The 22,218-nt window shown below is 40.0% G+C and overlaps 1 protein-coding gene across 1 annotated transcript in view; it reads right to left on the minus strand.

Annotated features, from left to right (window-relative positions):
• Positions 1-1,256: 1,256 nt before the first annotated feature.
• LOC126334817 (iodotyrosine deiodinase 1) overlaps positions 1,257-22,218 on the minus strand; it is a 110,236-nt gene continuing 89,274 nt past the window's right edge. Inside the window, exons 4-5 of the mRNA XM_049997460.1 lie at positions 4,075-4,265; positions 1,257-1,621 (exon numbers count right to left, since the gene is read on the minus strand). Coding sequence (XP_049853417.1) covers positions 1,439-1,621; positions 4,075-4,265 — 374 coding nt within the window. The 3' untranslated portion in view covers positions 1,257-1,438. The remainder of the gene's footprint in view (positions 1,622-4,074; positions 4,266-22,218) is intronic.

Genomic DNA, 22,218 nt, shown 5'->3' on the forward strand with positions numbered 1-22,218 from the left:
CTTTTTTCCAGTGCACTATTCAAAAGTGTATCAGTAAATCAATTGTCTGGGCATTGTTCATTGATCCCTCTGCCAAGCACTTAAGTGTTAATTGCAAACTAGTCATGTAGATGCAGATGTGATAACTGCAAAAGTTTTGGCATGACTTACATCAACCTCACCTGCAATCTCGGCAGCCGTGAGACACATGTCGCCCTCAAGAAGTTGTTGAACATGGCTAAAGTTGTGGTTTGTTATGCTGGTTCACAGTCGGCTGTGATAGCTCTAAGTCTCAAGTGCTATGATCCTCCAAAGATTGCTTGTGCCAAGTAAACACTCAAGACCTCAAATGAGCTGCTTCTTTGAACTATTTAGTAAATCTCCTGAGGGTTTCACCTGGCTTTATACCTTACCAAGAGATAAACTTAATAATAATAATAATAATAATAATAATAATAATAATAATAATGCACTGCACTGTGGAGATAGATAACTCTAAGCACATCATGATGATGACTGATGGCATTGAGTGGCTCCACTCCACTGTTTTCACCACATTTAATATCTCTGCCCAACACTGACAAGAACAGGAACCTTCACTTATCAGTATCACACACACAGGATCAAGAGTCTTGTCTATACTGTATTTGATACATTTGGTATGTTGTTGTGGTTCTCTGCAGTTTCTCCTCTGAGGTGAAACATTGTCCACCCAATTCTTAAAAATGATGGACGTCATGTGATGCCAATCAGGTCTGTACTATAGGAAGAATGATCAACCGCATCCCCATTTTAACTGTTGACGAGTTTTCATAGTGGCCAAGTGTACAAGTCAGCATAGTCCCGCAGTCACCTGAAGACAACATACCTCTTTAGTTTAAATGGCTTTGCATAGACTCCACAGTGTCTCACAGTGTTCAAATGCATTGATTATTGTCTCAGAAACTGGGATGTCTTAAAATGAGAAACTGCAAATTACTATGAAGGTACAGTTCAACCAATGGGAAGCTGTGTTTTTCTTCCTGAAAGATACGAAAGTAACATTTGTTACAATACTTACACCGTTCTTCCATTTGCTCTCTTTTATGTCGCGACACATCTGTCCATCTCTTTGTGGCCTGTGTGTGTGAGAGTAAATCAGGACGATAAGCACTGAGTGTGATGAAGTAATGCCTGTATCTGTGCCACACTGCTGTAGCATTTAGCACATGACTGAGTCATTTGTATGTAGTTTAGAAAAGCTAACGTAAATTAATTTCAGATTTGAAGATGGTGAACACAGGTTACAAGCTTTCTGTATTTATGGTACAAATCCACACAAGAATTGTGCAATAAATGATACACAAAATTGTTAATGTATAACAGGTATTCATACATCTATAAAAGTAAAGAAAAAATGCACTTTATTGTGGCAGTGTCCTTGTAAGCTAAATAGTAGCTCACAGAAATACTTAGTGTCCTATATTTCAATCAGTATATCTTCTAGTGGCTTGCGTTTGAGATCAGGTACAGTAGCATCATCTGCAGGGTATCCAACTGGCAGCAACAGGGTAAGTTTCTCATTTGCTGGCCGTCCCAACAGCTTACGTAGTGCTGGTCCACAGTTGAGTGGTGTGCTAGTGAGTGATACAAGCCCAGCATACTGAAATAAGGTATTATAAGTCATTACTATTAGCATGATATGAGAGAAACCTACAGGTAATCAAGTGAAATTTGTATTCATGTTTATCTCCATTTTTGTGCACAGTAAGAATGTGTTTGTACACATTGTTAATGTCATACTACTAATAATGGGTACAGAAAGGTGAAGTCATTGCCTACTGGTACAAACAAATATATCATCGATCTGAAATAACTTGAGTAAACGGTGAAAACTCCAAATCAGGATGAGTGGACCAAGTAATAATTCTGAATCCTTATTACAAAAATTATTTCTAAATTTCATTTGTTTTAGTAAGCTACTTTGAGAGCAATCAAAATTAAGTGGACATATGTTACTCCTGTAGAGAAGTAGTGATGAGCTTTGACTAGAAAATATGCATTATGTTACTTTTAGTACTTGTGGGACCTTGTTGAAAATGTGTGCTGCAGAGAAACAAACACTTTTCTCCCAATACACTGGTCCATAAACTGTCTTGTGCCCACTGAACAGAAACAGCTGTTCCAGGATGATTTTCAGAGAGACATTCACAATCAGTCATTGTTAATGCTGTCCTGGCTGATGAAACATGCTCCTGCTCTTTGCATGAACGAAATATGCTAAATCTGTAACTCTACATTGTTGGATGATGCTATTGAGGATTTTGCCAAATTGATGGGTGAGAAATGAGGTAGGTCAGTGTGCCATCTATAGACTTGTACACACACATGCTTTTAAAATTGAAGGCAAGTGCAAAGAATTGTGAAACACTGTAATAAATTGTTGTTGTTGTTGTGGTCTTCAGTCCTGAGACTGGTTTGATGCAGCTCTCCATGCCACTCTATCCTGTGCAAGCCTCTTCATCTCCCAGTACCTACTGCAACCTAAATCCTTCTGAATCTGCTTAGTGTATTCATCTCTTGGTCTCCCTCTACGATTTTTACTCTCCACGCTGCCCTCCAATACTAAATTGGTGATCCCTTGATGCCTCAGAACATGTCCTACCAACCGATCCCTTAACCATACAATAAAGCTGCATGGCCTCGGGAAAAATTACGGCCGTAGTTTCCCCTTGCTTTCAGCCGTTCACAGTACCAGCACAGCAAGGTCGTTTTGGTTATTGTTACAAGGCCAGGTCAGTCAATCATCCAGACTGTTGCCCTTGCAACTACTGAAAAGGCTGCTGCCCCTCTTCAGAAACCACACGTTTGTCTGGCCTCTCAACAGATACCCCGCCATTGTGGTTGCACCTATGGTACGGCTATCTGTATCGCTGAGGCATGCAAGCCTCCCCACCAACGGCAAGGTCCATGGATCATGAGGGGGTGGGGGGTAATGAATATATTTTGCAAAAATTATTTAGAACAGTCAAACAGTGCATCCAAGAGGAACACGCATTGTATCTACTGGCAAAAAGCAGGCCCAAATATTTTGATTTGGGGAACATAGATGTAATACTCTATGGCCTCCAAGGCTATTGCAACATTGTTGATCACTGGTACTGGGCAAAAAGTTAATAACAGTAGGAAGATATTTCTATTTAACATCTGTAATAGGAAAATAATTAGAAACTACTTGAGCAGTCACCAGCAAACATCCAGCTCTGGCAAAGATAATATGGAAAATCTCGGGCACAAATTCAGATGATTTGTTGGCCATGTGCTAGATAAGAAGCTGTGGAGAGTACTAAGGAGTCAGGACGACACACCATAGTTCAGTAGCAATGAGTAATGGTACAAGAAAGTAATCATCAATCACAGAGCACCATACTCGCAAAATCCTGAGATTTCACATTCCATACTAAGTTGAGAAACATGTTCCTTCCTTCAACATACGTCTCATGTGATAACGAAGGCTCTAAAATGAGAGACATTGAGGCTCATACAGAGGGGTACCATCAGGCTGTCTACCTATGTACAATCTGCAAATGGAATAGAAAAAGAGAAAAATAATACTGGAGTAAGATGTATCCCCCATCGCACACTATGGTGACTTGCAGAATACAGATGTTATGTCACACTCAGTGTTGAGTTTTATGCTAAATAACCGTGATTATTATGTACAAATCACAAATGTTGGTATACTGGTGTATAATAAATATAATACTGACAATTGTTGCACCCATCATCATGAAATTACATTACATGCATTTCCAGAACTGGTTATCTGTTTTATCGTTTAAGACAAGAAGACTATCAAAACTGTTCATAAGAAATATGCTTTTCAAAACAAAATTATCAACTTTGTATATCTATAACACAGTCTGGAGAATGCTTAAGTCAGTCATTGACCAGAATGTTTTTTTTTTTTTATATTTGATTCTTCCCAGATGATCACATTAATTTTGAAGATGCATATCTCTTCAAAACACACTAACTGTGTGCATATTTAGAGTGAGAGAGAGAGAAAGAGAGAGGGAGAGAGAGAGCAATAAGTCATTAATTGTTAATACTTACATGTACAGCTGTGATGAGTATTCCTGCTGCCATTGCAACACTCATCTCGTTGTAATAATGTATGACTTTTGTTCCATCTTCCTTTAAGCTATAGAGCTGCTTAAATACAAGGATGAGATATGGAGCAGTTGTAAGATACTCTTTAATCCAGTTTGTTCGGAGTGGCTTTAAATCAGTTGTCCACTGAACGCCTAGCAGAAACAGATCATTGGGTAAACTTCTATGCAAAATAATATTATTTGCAATTTTGAAATTGTATTGCTAATAAAACTGTATTACTAATGTTTTCACCATTCAGTTTATTGTCAAGCAGCAACACTTCCTCTGAATTAGTAAGATTTGATGAATATAATATTTTGCACAGTATAAAATTAATGTCTACACTAAATTCTATTTATCATGTGACTAGTACACCAAAACCTTTGACACTTTACAACAACAGTAAATTTTGAATCATCATCGATATTGGAAACAGCTTCAGTCTCATTATTTTAAATTTAAAAAAAAATCCAAGTTCATTGTTATTGTGTCTATTCCAAAGAACACATTATTTAAAAATGGAAAAAGGCAATGTTATTTTAAGGAAACATTACTTCTTGAATTTTACATCTTGAAATGCAATTTTGTGATCTCTGTGTAGGTTGAAATTTGAAAAATAAATTTTTATCTACGAATATTTCATTCACAACCATAAACAAATCACAAGAGCAGAAAGCAAACCATGGGAATCTCAGAGCATAAAATGATACAAACCATGCATGAATATTGTGGCTTTTGCAACAACTGGTGCAAGATATGTAAATAGAGTATGCTTAAACACAAATTCTTTTATCTTTGTTAGGAAATTATAAACGCTGCTTCAGGCATCTATATACCTCACGAATGTCAGTATGTCACACAAGCAAAAAGTAAAATTAAAAATTTTAATTAGTGTCCTGTATGGAGCATGACTCCTTTTGAGTACATGTAAACTTTCTGAGAAGAAATACAGAGGTTTAAAAAAATAATAATAATAATGAAGTGATATGACACTGAGCATTGTGAACAAACACACTAATTGGACAGCAGTGTTGAGTTGTGTACTTTTCACTTGAGTGTCCAAACAAGACTGAAGAACAGTTTTAGTTAAGCAACAGTCTTGTTTCATAATCTGTGTTTTTTTTATGTGGGTGGTTATGTGGGGTGTGTTCGAAAATAATCCTTGATCAAAAGTATTTAGACACACCTGTGTAATGCAGAATTTATTACTATACGAGGTGTGTTAGAAAAGTATCCAACATTATTTTTCTTTTGCAAACACCTGATTGGTTTAAATTTAGCATGCCTGCATGAGCCTACCTGAACCTTCATCCGCAAGCATGATTTTTTTCCCAACTGTCGACTGTGTCAGTTTCTGGGAAGCAGCAGTTGAGTGAGATTGTGTGTAGTGCTTGCATCAGTTTTTCATTGCAAGGGAAATGACAGAATGACTGGAGCAGTGCTACTGCATCAAATTTTGCCTGAAACTGGGCGCCAGCCAAATGGAAACCATTTGGAAGATTCAGATTGCTTTCAATGACGATCTATGGGCATCACACAGATTAAGGAGTGGTACAAGCAGTTTACAGGTGGCTGTAAATCAGTAGAGAATGAGCCGTGCTCTGGTTGGCCATCAAGATGCCAAAATGACCAAGTCATTGCCAAAGTGAACACCATGGTGATGTGAGACTGTCATGTAACTATGAGATAAATTGCAGAAGAGGTGGGCATCAGCACATTTTCAGTACATTCCATTGTGTCTCAAGATTTGGCCATGAAGGGAGTGTCGGCGAAATTTATGCCAAAGCTGCTGACAGTGGAGCAAACGCAGCTTCATGTTGAAGTCTCACAGTACATGATGGACTCCACAAACAGTGACCGTGACTTCGTGAACTCCGTAATCATTGGTGACAAGCCCTGGGCTTACAGGTACAACTCAGAAACCAAATACCAGTCGTCACAGTGGAAGCATTCCTCATCGTCAAGACCGAAAAGGCCTTCCAAGTGCACGGCAATGTCAAAGTGATCCTGACTGCTTTCTTTGACTCCTATGGTGTGATACACCATGAGTACGCACCTCAGAGTCAATCACCAAAGGGTACTACCAGGATGTCCTCCATTGCCTACCTGATGCTGTGTGGTGCAGGAGTCCAGACTTGCAGTCAACAGAAAAATGATGCGCCTCCATCACAACAGTGCTCCAGCACATTCCTCACACTTGATTTGAGACTTTTTTTTTTTGACAAAAAACCAGATTCCACTGGGTCAACAGGCTCCTTAATTACCTGACTCCCGAAATGCCCCCCTGCAACTTCTGGCTGTTCCCAAACTCAAGAAGCCATTGAAAGGAAAGCAATTTCAGATGAGAGGACATTAAGGCAGCAACGACAGTGACCTAAACTCTATTCCAAAAGAGGTTTTTCAGCATGCTTGCAATTGTGGTGGCACTTCCTGGGAGCAGTTTGTGGAGCCTGGAGGGTACTACTTTGGTGGTGATTAGGTGTTCAGCACTCCAGGTAAGCCAGGTTTTTTCCCTCCTGGCCAAAGGTCAGATACTTTTCTTACAGACTTCATATGTAAGTATTTCTATGTTGGGAATGTCAGTGACACCAATACATTGATGCAACAGGAAAGTTATTATAGAATGTAAATACTTTTGAATACAAGGAGACCACACACCGAAAAGCAGAAGCATTGAGTTGTTGACAGGTGCGCACATGCGTGCGTTCTCTCTCTCTCTCTCTCTCTCTCTCTCTCTCTCTCTCTCTCACACACACACACACACACACAAATTCTAGCTTTCAGAGTAATCCTTTGATGAGCTAGAGTAAAATACAGAAAAAGCACACACCTCAGTCTCTACATGGTGCCAGCTAGACTGGCAGTGCCAGTTCTATGTTTCTCAGTGGATGGACTAGTTAGTTTGGAGTAGTGTCAGGTGGGACGAATAGTGGGTGTTAGAGACAGGAGGCAGGGAGAGGAACTAGGGGTGTGTGGCTAGTGGCTTAGAGGGAGACACTTGCTTTGCCAGCTAGGAATGCAGGATGGGGGGGGGGGGGGGGGGGGAATTGTATGGGCTGGTGAAGAGCAGTGCATCCTGTAAGTAACATATGTGTAACAGGACAATGGAAGGGGAAACTGTTGGGTGGAGAGTTCAGGGATTATGGGTTATCTGAGATTGAGGCCAGAATGATTACAGGAGTGGAGGATGTGTTGTAAGAATAACTTCCATCTGTGTAGTTCAGAGAACCTGGTGATGGAGCGAAGGATCCAGATGGCCCAGGTTGTGAAGCAGCCATTAAAACTGTGCATGGTGTGCTCAACTGCATGTTGTGCCACCAATTGGTCAACTACATTCTTGGCAACAATTTGGTGGTGGCTATTCGTCATGGTGGACAGCTGGTTGGTAGTCATACTGACATAAAAGGGTTTGCAGCAGAGTTGGTATATGAAATGGCTGCTTTTACAGGTGGCCTGACCTGTGACACGGTAGAATAAGCCTGTGACAGGGCTGGAGTAAGAGGTGCTGCATGGTGGATATGGCAGGTCACACACTTTGGTCAACCACAGGATTATGATCCCTGTGACAAGGGATTGGGGATGAACCTGGCATAGAAATGGAGTAGAACGTTTTGTAGATTGGATGGGCAAGATTAGAAGGATCTTGGGTAGGATGTCCATCATTTGAGGGCAGGATGAGAGAGAATGATAGCCTTGGCAAAGGATATGGTTCAGTTGTTCCGTTCCAGGGTGATATTGGGTGACCAGGGGGGAATGCTCCTTTGTAACTGATTCTTGGATGTGGTGGGTGATAAGGCATTTGTGAGGATATGATATTTAAAATCTGTTTGACTAGATTTGGAGTGTATTGGCTGTTTGTGATGGCCTCCGTGTGGTCTTAAGCATATTGAGCAAGGGAATCCCATCACTGTAAAGACGTTGTCCATGAGTAGCAAGGCTGCATAGGAGGGATTTTTGGGTATAGAAAGGAGGCATCTTTCAAAATGTTGGTACTGTTGGTGAGTATTGGGTTTAATGTGGGCAAAGGTGTTGGTGGAGCCATCAGAGAGGAGAAGTTCAATGTCCAGGAAGGTGGTGCGTTGGGTAGAAGAGGACCAAGTAGAGCAGATTGGAAAGATGTTGAGGTTGTGAAGAAATGTAAGTAGGGTGACTTGGCCCTGAGTCCACATCATGAAGATATCATCAGTGACTCTCAATCACACTAGGCGTTGGGAATTTTGGGAGGCTAGGGAGGTTCCCTTCACACAGCCCATAAACAGGTTGACATGGGAAGGTGCCATCTGAGTGCCCATAGCTGTGTCACTAATTTGTTTATATGCCTTCTCTTCAAAGGAAAAGAAGTTAGGGGTTTGGATATAGTTGGTAAAGTGTATAAGGAAGGAGGTGGTGAGTTTGAGTCTGAAGGACATTGGGAGAGTAAGTATTCAATAGTGGCAAGGCCATCAGCATGAGGGATGTTGGTGTATAGGGAGGTGGCATCAACAGTGACAAGTAGGGATCCAGGAGGTAAAGGGATGGGGATGCTAGAAAGTCGGCGAAGGAAGTGGTCAGTATCTTTGAAGTGGGAGGCATGGTACTATAGTATCACCCAGTGTCACCCCGGACTGGATCAACTGAACCATATTCTTTGCCAGGGCTTTCATTATCTCTTACACTGCTCTGAAATGATGAACAACTTAACCAAGACCCAACCTACAGAACATCCTAGTCCACCCATATGCCATTCTGACTCCCAACTGCTTGCCACAGGAATCATATCCATGTGGCATACTAAGGTGCAAGGACTGTCTCATTCACTCACCCAGCATCTCCTACTCCAGCCTTTTCACAGGGTTATCATACCCTTAGAGGCTGGGCCATCTGTGAAAGCAGCTGTCATGTACCAACTCTGCTGCAAACAGTGCACAGTCTTTTAGACCAGTAGGACTACCAACCAGTTACCCACGAGGCTGAATGGCGACTGCCAAATTGTTGCCAAGAACTGAGTTGGTGATATGTTAACACAACATGCATCTGAGCACAACATGCTCAGTTTCAGTAGCTGCTTCACAACCTACACCATCTGGATGTTTTGAACCACCACCAGCTTCTTTGAACTACACAGATGAAAGTTACCCTTACAAAACATCCTTTGCTCCCGTAATCATACTGGCCTCAATCTCTGGTAACCAACTGGCAACACACCATCCATCCAGCACTTTCCCCTTCCTCCATCCTGTAAACCTTTTCCAATCACATCACCTTTAGGATGCGGCACTCCCCACTGGCTCCGGTAACTGCATATCACATGTGTAGCCTGTCTACCTCCCTCCTCTTCCTCCCACATTCCTGGGTGGCAAACTGACTGTGTGCCTCTGAACCACTATCCACCCATTCCCAATCCCCCTCCTTGCCTCCTGCCTCCTCTTCCACTACCTACCCCAAAAACCAGTCCATCTGCCGAAATGCGGCATGGCAGTGTTCTCCCAGCAGGCACTATAGAGGGGGATAGGCATTTGGGGGGGGGGGTATACTCATGCTCTCCATGTGTGTATTTACTCTAGCTCAAAAAATGATTACTCCAAAAACTAGCAAGTTTTTTTTTTTTCTATGTGCCTATCAACGAATCAACCATTCTGTATTTTTGGTCAGTGGCCTCCTTTAATCCAAAAGTAATTAATGTCATTATAGGACATTTAGGTATTTAAAAATGCAACTGTCATTGGTTGAAGCAACTTGAAATGCATTGTTGTTCTTTGTGATGGTTAGTTAAAATGGAGCAGCAATTGTTGTGCAGCAGATTGAATTCCTTCATAAATTATTCAAGTCAGTTGATTTACATGATTACTGTCATTGAGGTTAAATTGCAGTTAACAGTAAATAAACCTCTGAACATGCCTGCAGAAGGAACTGCCTTTATCAGTTTTTTTGCTATAATTACATTGACAACAGTTTCAACACTGAATTGCACATCAGAGAACACATCATTCCTCAAGCTTAATCTCATTTATCAGTGCTATTAAATATGTGTGTGTAGTAGCATAAAGAGAGGTCCATGATAAATAGCAATAAAATGTAGTGCAGATGAGGGAAAGACCTTACTGCATAAAGAGAACAGTTTGTTAACAATCAAGCACTGACAGTTATGAATATTATTGAACCATCAGTTTAATAAGTGATTGTTGTACATTATTATTATCATCAAATATTAACAGAAGAATGGAAAGACTGATAAAAGCCATCATCAGGGAAGATAAAAAATGTGGGTACAGCAACGTCATACTGACCCTACATCGTATCTTAGAAGACAGGTTAAAGAAAGGCAAACTCATGCTTATAGTATGTTTAGGTTTAGAGAAAGCTTTGGACAATGTTGACTGGAATACACTCTTTGACATTCTGAAGGTATCAGACATAAAAACAGATAATAAAATGGTATCTACAACTTGTACAGAAGCCAGACTACAGTTACAAGAGTCAAAGGACATGATACGGATGCAGTAGTTGAGAAGGGAGTCAGACAGAGTTGTAGCCTATCTCCAATCACTCTGTACACTTGAGCAAAGAGCGAAAAAATGAAGGTAAAATTTGAAAAGGAAAGGATAGAAGAAATAAAATGTTTAAGGTTTACCAATGATACTGTAATTCTTTCAAAGATGGCAAAGGGCATAGAAGAGCAGTTGACAGGATGGAAAGCAAAATATGGAAAGATGGATGTTACTACTTGGATAGCTAAATAACTGACGATAGTAGATATAAAGATGATATAAAATACAAATGAGCAATAACAAGAAAAGTGTTTCTGAAAAAGACAAATTCGTTGATGTTTAATGTACATAAACAAGAATAGAATAGAAGCTTTGTAATGTGGTTCTACAGAAGAAATGGAAGATTGTATAGACAGACTGGATAGCTAATAGCTAATCAAGGGGTACTGAATGTAATGGGAAGAAAACAAGATTAAATGAAGGGATCACTTGATACGTCACGCCATGAGCCATGAAGGGAAAGTAATTTTGATTATGGATGAAAGTGTGTGTGTGTGTGTGTGTGTGTGTGTGTGTGTGTGTGTGTGTGGCAATTGGGGGAAGGGCGGGTGGTGGCAGTGTGGAGTAAACATTGTAGAAGAAGACCAACACTTGAGTACTGTAAACAGCCTCTAGTGGATGTAGTAGTTATGCAGAGATAAAGATGCTTCCACAGATTTGTGTAACACAGAGTTTCACCATCCAGTAAGTGTCCAGAAGACCACAACAGTAACAATCAAGCTACAGAGATCTGCCTCCAGTGGTTATGTGCAGTTCATTGTACGTACATTCTAAGATAAAAAAAAAAGAGATACAACACGAAAGAAGTATTCAATTGGGACAGATATTAATAAATAGACAAACAAATTATTACAATTTCAGAAAAACTGGATGATTTATTCGGGAGAAAGAGCTTCACAAATTGAGCAAGTCAATCTCTTGGTCCACCTCAAGCCCTTAGACAGGCAGCTATTCGGCTTGGTACCTATTGATAAAGTTGTTGGATGCCCTCATGAGGGATGTCATGCCAAATTCTGTCCTACTGACTCTTTAGATCATCAAAATCCCAAGCTGGCTGGAGGGTCCTGCTCACAATGCTCCAGATGTTCTCAATTGGGGAGAGCTTCAGCGGCCTTGCTGGCCATAGTCAGATCTGGCAAGCATGAAGACAAGCAGTAGAAAATCTCACCTTGTGTGGGTGGAAATTATCTTGCTGAACTGTAGCATAGGATGGCTTGCCATGAAGGGCAACAAAACAGGACATACAATATCATTGATGTACCGCTGTGCGGTGCTGTAAAGGTGTCACAGATAACAACCAAAGAATTCCTGCTATTAAAAGAAATGGCACCCCATACCGTTACTCCTGGTTGTCAGGCCTTTTGGCGAGTGACAGTCAGGTTGGTATCCCATCGCTGTCTGGGGTGTCTCCAGACACTTCTTTGTCCTGAAATCTTATTGACCGGAGTAGAATTTTGTTTAGTGATGAGTCCCAATTTGAATTGGGCCCCAATACCAGCAAAGACATCCCTGGAGACAAGCCAAACAAAGGTGGGATACCATACGACCCAACAAACAGGAGGGACGGTCTGGGGTATCATTTCTTTTCACATCAGGACTCCTTTAGTTGTCATCCACAACACCTTTACAGCACAATGGTATATCAACAATATTCTAAACCCATTTTGATGCCCTTCAAGGCAGCCCATCCTGGGCTTAAATTTCAGCAAGATAATGCCACCCACACCTGCAGAGAGTTTCTACTGCTTGTTTTTATGCTTGCCTAAATGTACTTTGACCAATAGGATCGCCAGATCTCTCCTATACAGAGAATGTTTGGTGCATTTTGTTGATCTACCATGCCAGTTTCACAGAATTTGGCGCAATTGCTATCATGAGGGTGTCCAAGAACCTTATCAATCAATGCTAAGCCAAATAACTGCTTGCATAATGGGCAGAGGTGGAAAATCACATTGTTGATTTGCTCAGTTTGTGAATCTCTTCCTTATGAATAAATCATCCAATTTTATAGCAGAGATGTTGAGTCACAATAGGCACAATAAAAAGATTCACACAATCATAGCTTTCGGCCATTAAGGCCTTTGTCAGTAGTAGACATACATGCACACACACACACACACTCATGCAAGCGCAACTTGCATACATGTCTGCAGTCTCAGAGAGCCAAAACTACACTGTGAGCAGCAGCACCAGTGCATGATGGAAGTGGCGACTTACCCCCACCCAGTCGCCACTCCCATCATACACTGGTGCTGCTGCTCGCAGTGTAGTTTCAGCTCTCTCAGACTGCAGATGTGTGTGCAAGTTGCTTTTGCGTGAGTGTGTGTGTGCACATGTGTGTATGTGTGTCTACTGCTGACAAAGGCCTTAATGGCTGAAAGCTATGATTGTGTGAATTTTTTTATTTTGCCTATCGTGACTCAGCATCTTTGCGATATGGTGAGTAGCGACTTTGCTTCTTTCATATTGTTACAGTCCATCCTGGATTTTCCATTGTTTTATCATCCAATTTTTTTAAATTGTTATCTTTTGTGCTAGTGCTGCGAATGGCTGAAAGCAAGGGGAAACTATGGCTGTAATTTTTCCCGTGTGCATACAGCTTTACTGTGTGGTTAAATGCTGATGGTGTCCTCTTGGGTAAAATATTCTGGAGGTGAAATAGTCCTCCATTTGCATCTCTGGGTTGGGCTGGGTACTACTAAGGAGGACGTCATTATCAGGAGAAACAAAACTGGCATTCTACAGATTGAAGCGTGGAATGTCAGATCCCTTATTTGGGCGGGTAGGTTAGAAAATTTAAAAAGGGAAAGGGATAAGTTAAAGTTAGATTTAGTGGGATTTAGTGAAAATAGGTGGCAAGAGGAACAAGACTTCTGGTCTGGTGAATACAGGGTTATAAATACAAAGTCAAATATGGGTGATGTTGGAGTAGATTTAATAATGAATAAGAAAAATAGGAACATGTATAAGCTACTACAAACAGTGTAGTGAATACATTATTGTAGCCAAGATAGACATGAAGCCCAGGCCTACCATAGTAGTACAGGTTTATATGCCAAGTATTTCTGCAGATGATGAAGAGATTGAAGAACTGTATGGTGAGATAAAAGAAATTATTTATATAGTTAAGGGAGGCGAACATTTAGTAGTCTGGGGGATTGGAAATCAATAATAGGAAAAGGAAGAGAAGGACAAGTTGTACGTGAATATGAAATTTGGGTAAGTAAGGAATGTAAGAGGAAGGTGCCTGGTGGAATTTTGTACAGAACACAAGGTAATAAGCTATCGCTTGGTTTAAGAACCATGAAAGAAAGTTGTATACTTGGAAGACACCTGGAGACACAGGAAAGCTTCAGATAGATACTATAAGGGTAAGAGAGAGATTTAGGAACCAGGTTTTAAATTGTAAGACATTTCCAGGGGCTGATGTGGATTCTGACCACAATTTATTGGGTATGAACTGTAGATTAAAACTAAATAAACTGCAATAATGTAGGAATTTGAGAAGGTGGGACCTGGATAAACTGAAAGAACCAGAGATTGCAGAAGGTTTCAAAGAGAGCATTAGGGAACAATTGAGAAGAACAGGGGAAAGAAATACAATAGAAGAACAATGGGTAGGTTTGAGAGATGAAATATTTAAGGCAGCAGAGGATTGAGTTGGTAAAAAGACGAGGGCTATTAGAAAGGATGTAGAAGCATACATCACTAGGGGTAAGGTAGATGCTGCCTACAGGAAAATTAGAGAGACCTTTGCAGAAAAGAGAACCACCTGTATGAATGTCAAGAGCTCAGATGGAAAACCAGTCTAAGCAAAGAAGGGAAGCACAAAGGTGGAAGAAATATATAGAGGGTTTATACAAGGGTGATGCACTTGAGAGAAATTTTATGGAAATGGAAGAAAACATAGATGAAGATGAAATGGGAGGTGTGATACTGCTTGAAGAATTTGACACAGCCCTGAAAGGCCCAAGTCAAAACAAGGCCTCGAGAATGGACAGCATTCCACTTGAACTACTGATAGCCTCGTATTAGCCAGCCATGACAAAACTCTTCCATTTGATGAGCAAGATGTTTGAGACAGGCAAAATACCCTCAGACTGCAAGAAGAATATAATTATTCCAATCCGAAAGAAAGCAGGTGTTGACAAGTGTGAAAATTACCAAACTATCTGTTTAATAAGTCACAGTTGCAAAATGGACGAATGGAAAAACTGGTAGAAGGCAACCTCAGGGAAGATCAGTTTGGATTCAGGAGAAATGTTGGAACACATGAGGCAATACTGACCCTATGACTTATCTTAGAAGATAGGTTAAGGAAAGACAAACCTACGTTTCTAGCATTTGTAGGTTTAGAGAAAGCTTTTGACAGTGTTGACTGGAATGTTCTCTTTCAAATTCTGAAGGTGGCAGGGGTAAAATATAGAGCGAAAGGCTATTCACAATTTGTACATAAACCAAATGGCAGTTATAACAGTTAATGGGCATGAAAGGGAAGCAGTGATTGAGAAGGTAGTGAGTTAGGGTTGTAGCCTACCCCTGATGTTATTCAATCTGTATATTGCAAGCAGTTAAAGAAACAAAAGAAAATTTTTAATAGTAATTAAAATCCATGGAGAAAAAATGAAAACTTTGAGGTTTGCCAATAATATAGTAATTCTTTCAGACGGTAAAAGGCCTGGATGAGCAGTTGAGCAGGATGGACAGTGTCTTGAAAGGAGGATATAAGATGAACGTCAATAAAAGCAAAATGAGTATAATGGAATGTAGTCAAATTAAATCAGGTGATGCTGAGGGTATTAGATTAGGGAATGAGGCAGTTAAAGTAGTAAATGAGTTTTGTTATTTGGTAAGCAAAATAACTGTTGATGATCAAAGAAGGAGGGATATAAAATGTAGACTGGCAATGGTAAGAAAAGCAAATATGAAGAAGAGAAATTCGTTAACATCAAGTACAGACTCATACATCGGGAAGCCCTTTCTGAAAGTATCTGTAGCAGTGCAGCTAGTATGGAAGTGAAATATGGATGATAAACAGTTCGGGCAAGAAGAGAATAGAAGCTTTTGAAATGTGGTGTTACAGAACAATGCTGAAGTGTAGTTAGGTAGATGACATAACTAATGAGGGGGTACTGAATAGACATGGGGAGAAAAGGAATTTATGGCACAACTTGACAAGAAGAAGGGATTGGTTGGTAGGACACATTATGAGGCATCAAGGGATTACCAATTTAGTATTGTAGGGAAGCATGGAGGGCAAAAATTGTAGAGAGAGACCAAGAGATGAATACAGTAAGCAGAGTCAGAAAGATGTAGGTTGCAGTAGTTACTTGGATATGAAGAGGCTTGCACAGGATAGAGTAGCATGGAGAGCTGCACCAAACCAGTCTCTGGACTGAAGACCACAACAACAACAACAACCATTTGTTTGTTTGTACATGCACATCATTTCTACCAATTACGTGTTTGAAACAATTATATGTTTGAAACTAGTAGACAGAAAGTGCTATGCTCTGGTAGTCCTCAGAAACCACGAGTGAAAATATGTGGGATGTCCATGATCAGTTAGTATTGTCCAGGAAGTATTTTGATGACGACAGTAACAACTGACAAAGGAAAGTGACATTTCTATACATTCCTTCATGTTTTTCTAACATAATCCTAATGACAGTTAAGCAGGACTGGTGTCTTTGTGGGAACAATGTCTTGAAACTGTTCATATTTTCTGCAGATGCATGTCTTTTTCATCCAGTAATGATATCACTCATTATGAGATTGTTGAATAATATATGCAGATTAGTTGTATCCTTAATAAGTTCATTAATGGAATTTAGGTTCAGCAATATGGAGAGGCATATGCAAGTTACATCATCAGAAGAGAGAGAGAGAGAGAGAGAGAGAGAGAGAATGAACAGGTGTGTGTGTGTGTGTGTGTGTGTGTGTGTGTTGAGAATATTGGTTATGTTCATGAAGAATGAATTTTAGTAGCTAACTAGTTGCCTACAATTTTTTTTGTTTGTGTGTGAACTTGTTCACTGTATGGTCTGCTAGAAATAATTGTTTATTTTATTTCAGAGGTTCCACATTTATTTCTAAAAGTCTGCAGATCACTTATAAATTTCAGTACCAGTACTGGTAATACAAAGTGTTAGCATTTTACAGAAACCAGAATAGTCCTTGTGTACCACTGCCATATTTTAACAGAAATTGCACATGAGGACTGACTGAAGTCAGATATACCCTCCAAGTATTTTGCTATGTAAGAATAATTTTTTAGTATCAACATGTATTCTAAATGTGGTATTTTACTTACCATCTACCACATCAGACCAGCAGCATGAAACAATCCATTCTATTTAAAATAATTAATTATTTTAGTACATGTACTAAAAGTTTCAGGCAAAGGTGGTGTCATAGAATGAACTACTTAAATAAAGTATGCATTAAGGCATTCACACATCATGTTTTACAACACACAAATGGTGGTGAATGTACAGTGACGTGGAACAGTAGTTTGCATGAATTGATGCATTATCATAAATTTACAGCTCAGATGTGCCTCTGTAGAGCATGTTCATATGTAATTATTGTTACAAATGAGAAACCCCAAAGATTGCAAAGTGTTTCTGAAACATGCCATTTTTAAAGTTAATTTCCAGCCTCTTCACTTTGGAGGTATACTAATGAGAGACGTTTTATGACTGGTAATTTTTTATTATTTTCCATCGGTATTATCTCAATTTTTCTTATGTTATTGTATAATTACAGAAAAAATTGCAACATTAAGAAGGAGTTGTGTCATATAAGCAAAAGTTGGTAGGCATGTTTCCACATCTACAGGATGACATCTATTAAAATTTCACATCACCAATATGTGAAAAGACAGATTGCTACTTACTGTAAAGAAGACATAACAAGTTGCAGACAGGCACGATTAAAAGACACTCACATATAGCTTTTGGCCACAGCCTTCGGCAGTAAAGAGAAAGAGAGAGAGAGAGAGAGAGAGAGAGAGAGAGAGACACACACACACACACACACACACACACACACACACACACACAAGCAAGCAAGCACATCTCACATACACGTGACCTCCAACTCCAGCATCTCAAGCTGGAATGCCCAGTGACAAAGATGCATTAGCAACATATCATTGAGTTTCAATTAGGTCATGTAATATGGCTATAATCCTTGGCAGGAATGTAGCCACAATACGAGATTGCTGGCAGTGGTTGTTACAAGAATTTATGGTTGCAAGAAGACCAGGCTCCTGCATTCTGGCCTCAGATGGTGGAGTTGGTGGCCACGTGTGCATGACGTGTGCTCGTTTTGTGTGTGTGTGTGTGTGTGTGTGTGTGTGTGTGTGTGTGTGCGTGTGTGTGTTTCCACATTGTTGATATTCCTGTGTGGAATTTCCATTGCTTGAAAATTACACACTGGTCACACATGAGTGGCTCTAGTAGCACCACTATGAGGATGCAGATCAGGTTTGCTTTAAATACAGTCTGTAACAGTCGTGAGCGTTAGTTACCTTTGGGATTACACATGGAGAGTTGATGTTAGTCAAGAATACCTTTAAGATGACAAAGATGCCATTACCAACATCTGAGTGAGTTTCAATGCGGTCGTGTAATAGGGCTACAAGAAGCTCGATGTTTCTCCAGTGATATTGCAAAAAGACTTGGCAGTAATATAGCCACAGTACATGACTGCTGGCAGTGATAGTTATGAGAATGTCCAGTTGCAAGAAGACCGGGCTCTGGATGACCACACAGTGCTCCTGAGAGGGAAGACCGCCGAGTTCAGCATATGGCTCTGGTGCATGGTACTGCATCTGTAGCAGCAATTTGAGCAGCAGTTTTCATCAAAGTGACACAATCGATTGTTGCAAATTGGTTGTTTTGACGTCAGCTCCCAGCCAGATGACCTGTAGTGTGCATTCCACTGATCCCAAACCACTGCAATTTGCGTCTTCAGTGGCGTCAAGCAAGAACTCATTGGAGGGCAGGATGGAGATCTTTTGTGTTTCCTGATGAGAGTTAATTCTCCCTCGGTGCCAGTGATGACCATGTGGTGGTTAGGAGAAGGCTAGTTGAGGGCTTGCAACCAACCTGTCCTTGTGATAGTCACATTGGACCTGCACCAGGAGTTATGGTGTGAGGTGTGATATGACAGCAGGAGCACTCTTGTCATTATCCGACACACCCTGACTGCAAATCTGTATTTCAGTCTGGTGATTAGACCTCTTGTGCTGCCATTCATGAACAGCATTCTGTGGGGTCTTTTCCAACAGGATAATGCTTCCCCAAATACCACTGTTGCAACCCAAAATGCTCTACACTCTTCAGTGTCGACATGTTGCCTTTGCCTGTTTGATCACTAGATCTATCCCCCGTCAAGCACATATGGGACACTATCAGATGACAACTCCAGCTTCATCCACAAGCAGCATTAACTTTTCTTGCGTTCACAAACCAAGTGCAACAAATGTGGAATGCCATCTCACAAACTGACATCCACCACCTGTAGAACACAATGCATGAATGTTTTCATGCTTGCATTCAACTTTCTGGTGCTTACACAATTATTGATGTACCAGAATTTCAGATTTTCAGTGGTTTATCTCATGCTTACATTAACCTGTGATCTTGCAGTGTTAGTCACTTACATACATTACCTAGAGAAATTTATTCTCGAAATTTCATTACTGTACATTAATTAGTTTTTGATGTTGGGTTGTTTTCTGTCAGTGTAGTTCCATTTTAACTTTCAATTCCAACCTAACATCATTGGTTTATGAATGAAATTATCTTTTTAGATATCGTCTAGTTTTATTTCATAACTGTTTAATCATTTTGTTGGCTATTTGTTGGATCTCATAATATAAGGATATACTCAAATACCTCTGATTATAAAATTGTGACTCTAAAACCACATTAATATTAAGAAAGAGAAAATCATGGTGAACTACCTGCAAAAAGGTTGGCAGTAGCCAATATTTTGAGATGTAATGAGACTTTTAATTTTCAATTCCAATCTAACATTATTGGTCTGTGAATAAATATCCTTTGAGATCCTTTCAAATCCACTGCTTCCGCCATATATAATTTTAAAATCATGCACCCCTCTTCCTCACCTCCACGCCTTTCCGTGGATAAATTTCTGTTGACCTCCTTGGAATGTATGCTCGTTTCCGTCAAGGTCATTTTATTCTAGATAGGCCACCATGTTTTGAAGTCCAAAAGTATTCTAGAACTTGAATAAAAGTAGTGGTGTGTCATGTAGATAGGTAGTTTTTTAGCTCAATTGTGCTACTGATTTTGCAGATAAATGCGATCTGTTCACTTTTTGCTTTTCATTTACTGTGGACAATTTTCTGCTCAAGTGATTTTCAATAAATTATGGTTACAAATGGAGCCAGATCACCTGTGAATTCTGCTGGGATACTTACAACTTGTTCAGCCTTTGTGTTTTCAGCTGCTTTTCAACCCCATTATTATAGATTGATCTGTTCCTTGCCTTTGGAGCACTATGGCAGTTAAATGTTGAGAGCATACTTGTTATTTCTTTCTAAAGGAACACAGCACAAAGTGCTGTTTTTATAATCTAGTTCCTGCATCATCACAAATGTCTGGACACTATCATTTGTGTTTTTGATACCCATTTACATATTACCAAATTTTTTTACAGTTTTATGTCAGAACATGCAGTGGGATTTGGCTGTAAGAGTTACATTGGGTAGATTCTAGGGAACATAAGTAAGTGCAGCAGAATCAATATATGGGAGGATAAGCAACAAAAATAGATGGAAAGAAACACCCTGGTGGAATGATAAAATGAAGGATATAGTATAGAAGCAAAATAGAGCCTTTAGGGTATGGTTCCCGAAGAGAACAGTAGAGACAAGAGAAGAGTATCAAGTAAGAAACAAAAAAGCAAAATGAGTGGTGGCAGAGGAGAGAAGAAAGTGGATGGAACAGTGGACCAGAATGATGGAGAAGGATAGTGAAGGTTAAAAAAACATGTTATATGGGATGATTAAAAGTAAGAGGAAGGACTTTATGGCAGATTATGCCCGAATGGTGAACAACAGAGGCCAAGCTGTAGAGAATAAGGAGGAACTCAAGAATATGTGGCAGGAGTATTTTGAAGAACTCCTGAACTCGAATGGAGACCTGGATGAGGAGGAACAAACTGAGGAGAGAAAAAGAGGAGTAACAGCAAATAGAAAAAGACCTTACATGGTGAGAAATGGAAGAGGCATTGGGGAAGATGAAGGGAGGGACGTCATCAAGTCTGGATGAGCTAAGTGTAGAGATGATGAGAGCAGCAGGAGAGGTGGGGATACAATGGCTATAGTGAGTAATGAAAAGTGTATGGAGACAGAAGATGATGCCAGAAGACTCGAAAAGGGAACAGTTGTCCTGATCTTTAAGAAGGGAAATAGGAAAGAATACAAAAACTATCAGGGGCTATCACTGATTCATCATTGTGCAAAGATTTTTGAGAAAATTTTGGAAGCTCAAATTTGGGCAAAATTAGAAGAAGGGACGAGAGAAGACCAACATGGCTTCAGAACAGGAAGGTCCAAGATGGATCTAATTTTTGCTGTAAGACAACTGCAGGAACAGCCCTATGAATATGGAATAGATCTACTAATGACCTTCCTGGACATAAAAAAAAAAACATATGATAGTGTGCATAGAAGCAAAGTGTGAAAAGTCCTGGAGAACATAGGAATATCAAAACAGATTATTTGCAGGTAAGAGAAATATACCATAGAAGTGTGAGCTGTGTGAAAGCGGGAGGAGAGAGATCAGCATGGATTGAACAGAAGAAAGGCTTGAGGCAGGGAAGTGCACTTTCACCATTACTCTTCATTGTAGTGATGGATGATATAGTGAGTACAGTAGCACAAGTATTTTGTGAAGAAAGATGAAAGCTATGGTGTTTGCAGATGATCTGATAATTTCAAGTAATAAGGAGGGGGAAGTACAAGAGCAGTTGGACGTATGGGAATGAACAGTACAAGAATATGGGATGAAATTTAGTACAAGTAAGAGTGAGATGATTATCACAAGAAGAATGAAGGAGAGAGAAGCAGCTCAAATAACAATTGGTGGGGAATGATTGAGGAGGGTGGAGAGTTTCAAGTACCTAGGAAGCCTGATACAGGAAGATGGAAAAATGACAGAGAAATAAATGAGTGGAGGAGAAAAGCAGAAGCATTTTAGAAGAGTGTCATAGGCCTGATATGGAGCAAGAATGTACCCCAAATCAGTAAAAGGGTTATATACCGGTCATACTATGTCCTGATTCTGACATATGCGTCTGAAACCTGGGTTACAAAAGGGAGATAGAAAAGCAAAGTACAGGCTAGTGAGAAGAAATTCTTGAGGAACAATATTGGAGTGACAACGATAGACGATTAAGAAATGAGAGGATCAAAGAGCTAATGAAGGTGGAACCATTACAGGAGGAGATAGAGAAATCAAGGCTGAGATGGTATGGACATGTTAAGCAATTGGAGGAGAAGAGGATACCCAGGAGGATGCATGAAATGAAACTGGAAGGA

Source organism: Schistocerca gregaria, chromosome 2 (assembly GCF_023897955.1).
Source record: "Schistocerca gregaria isolate iqSchGreg1 chromosome 2, iqSchGreg1.2, whole genome shotgun sequence".
Lineage (NCBI taxonomy): Eukaryota > Metazoa > Arthropoda > Insecta > Orthoptera > Acrididae > Schistocerca > Schistocerca gregaria.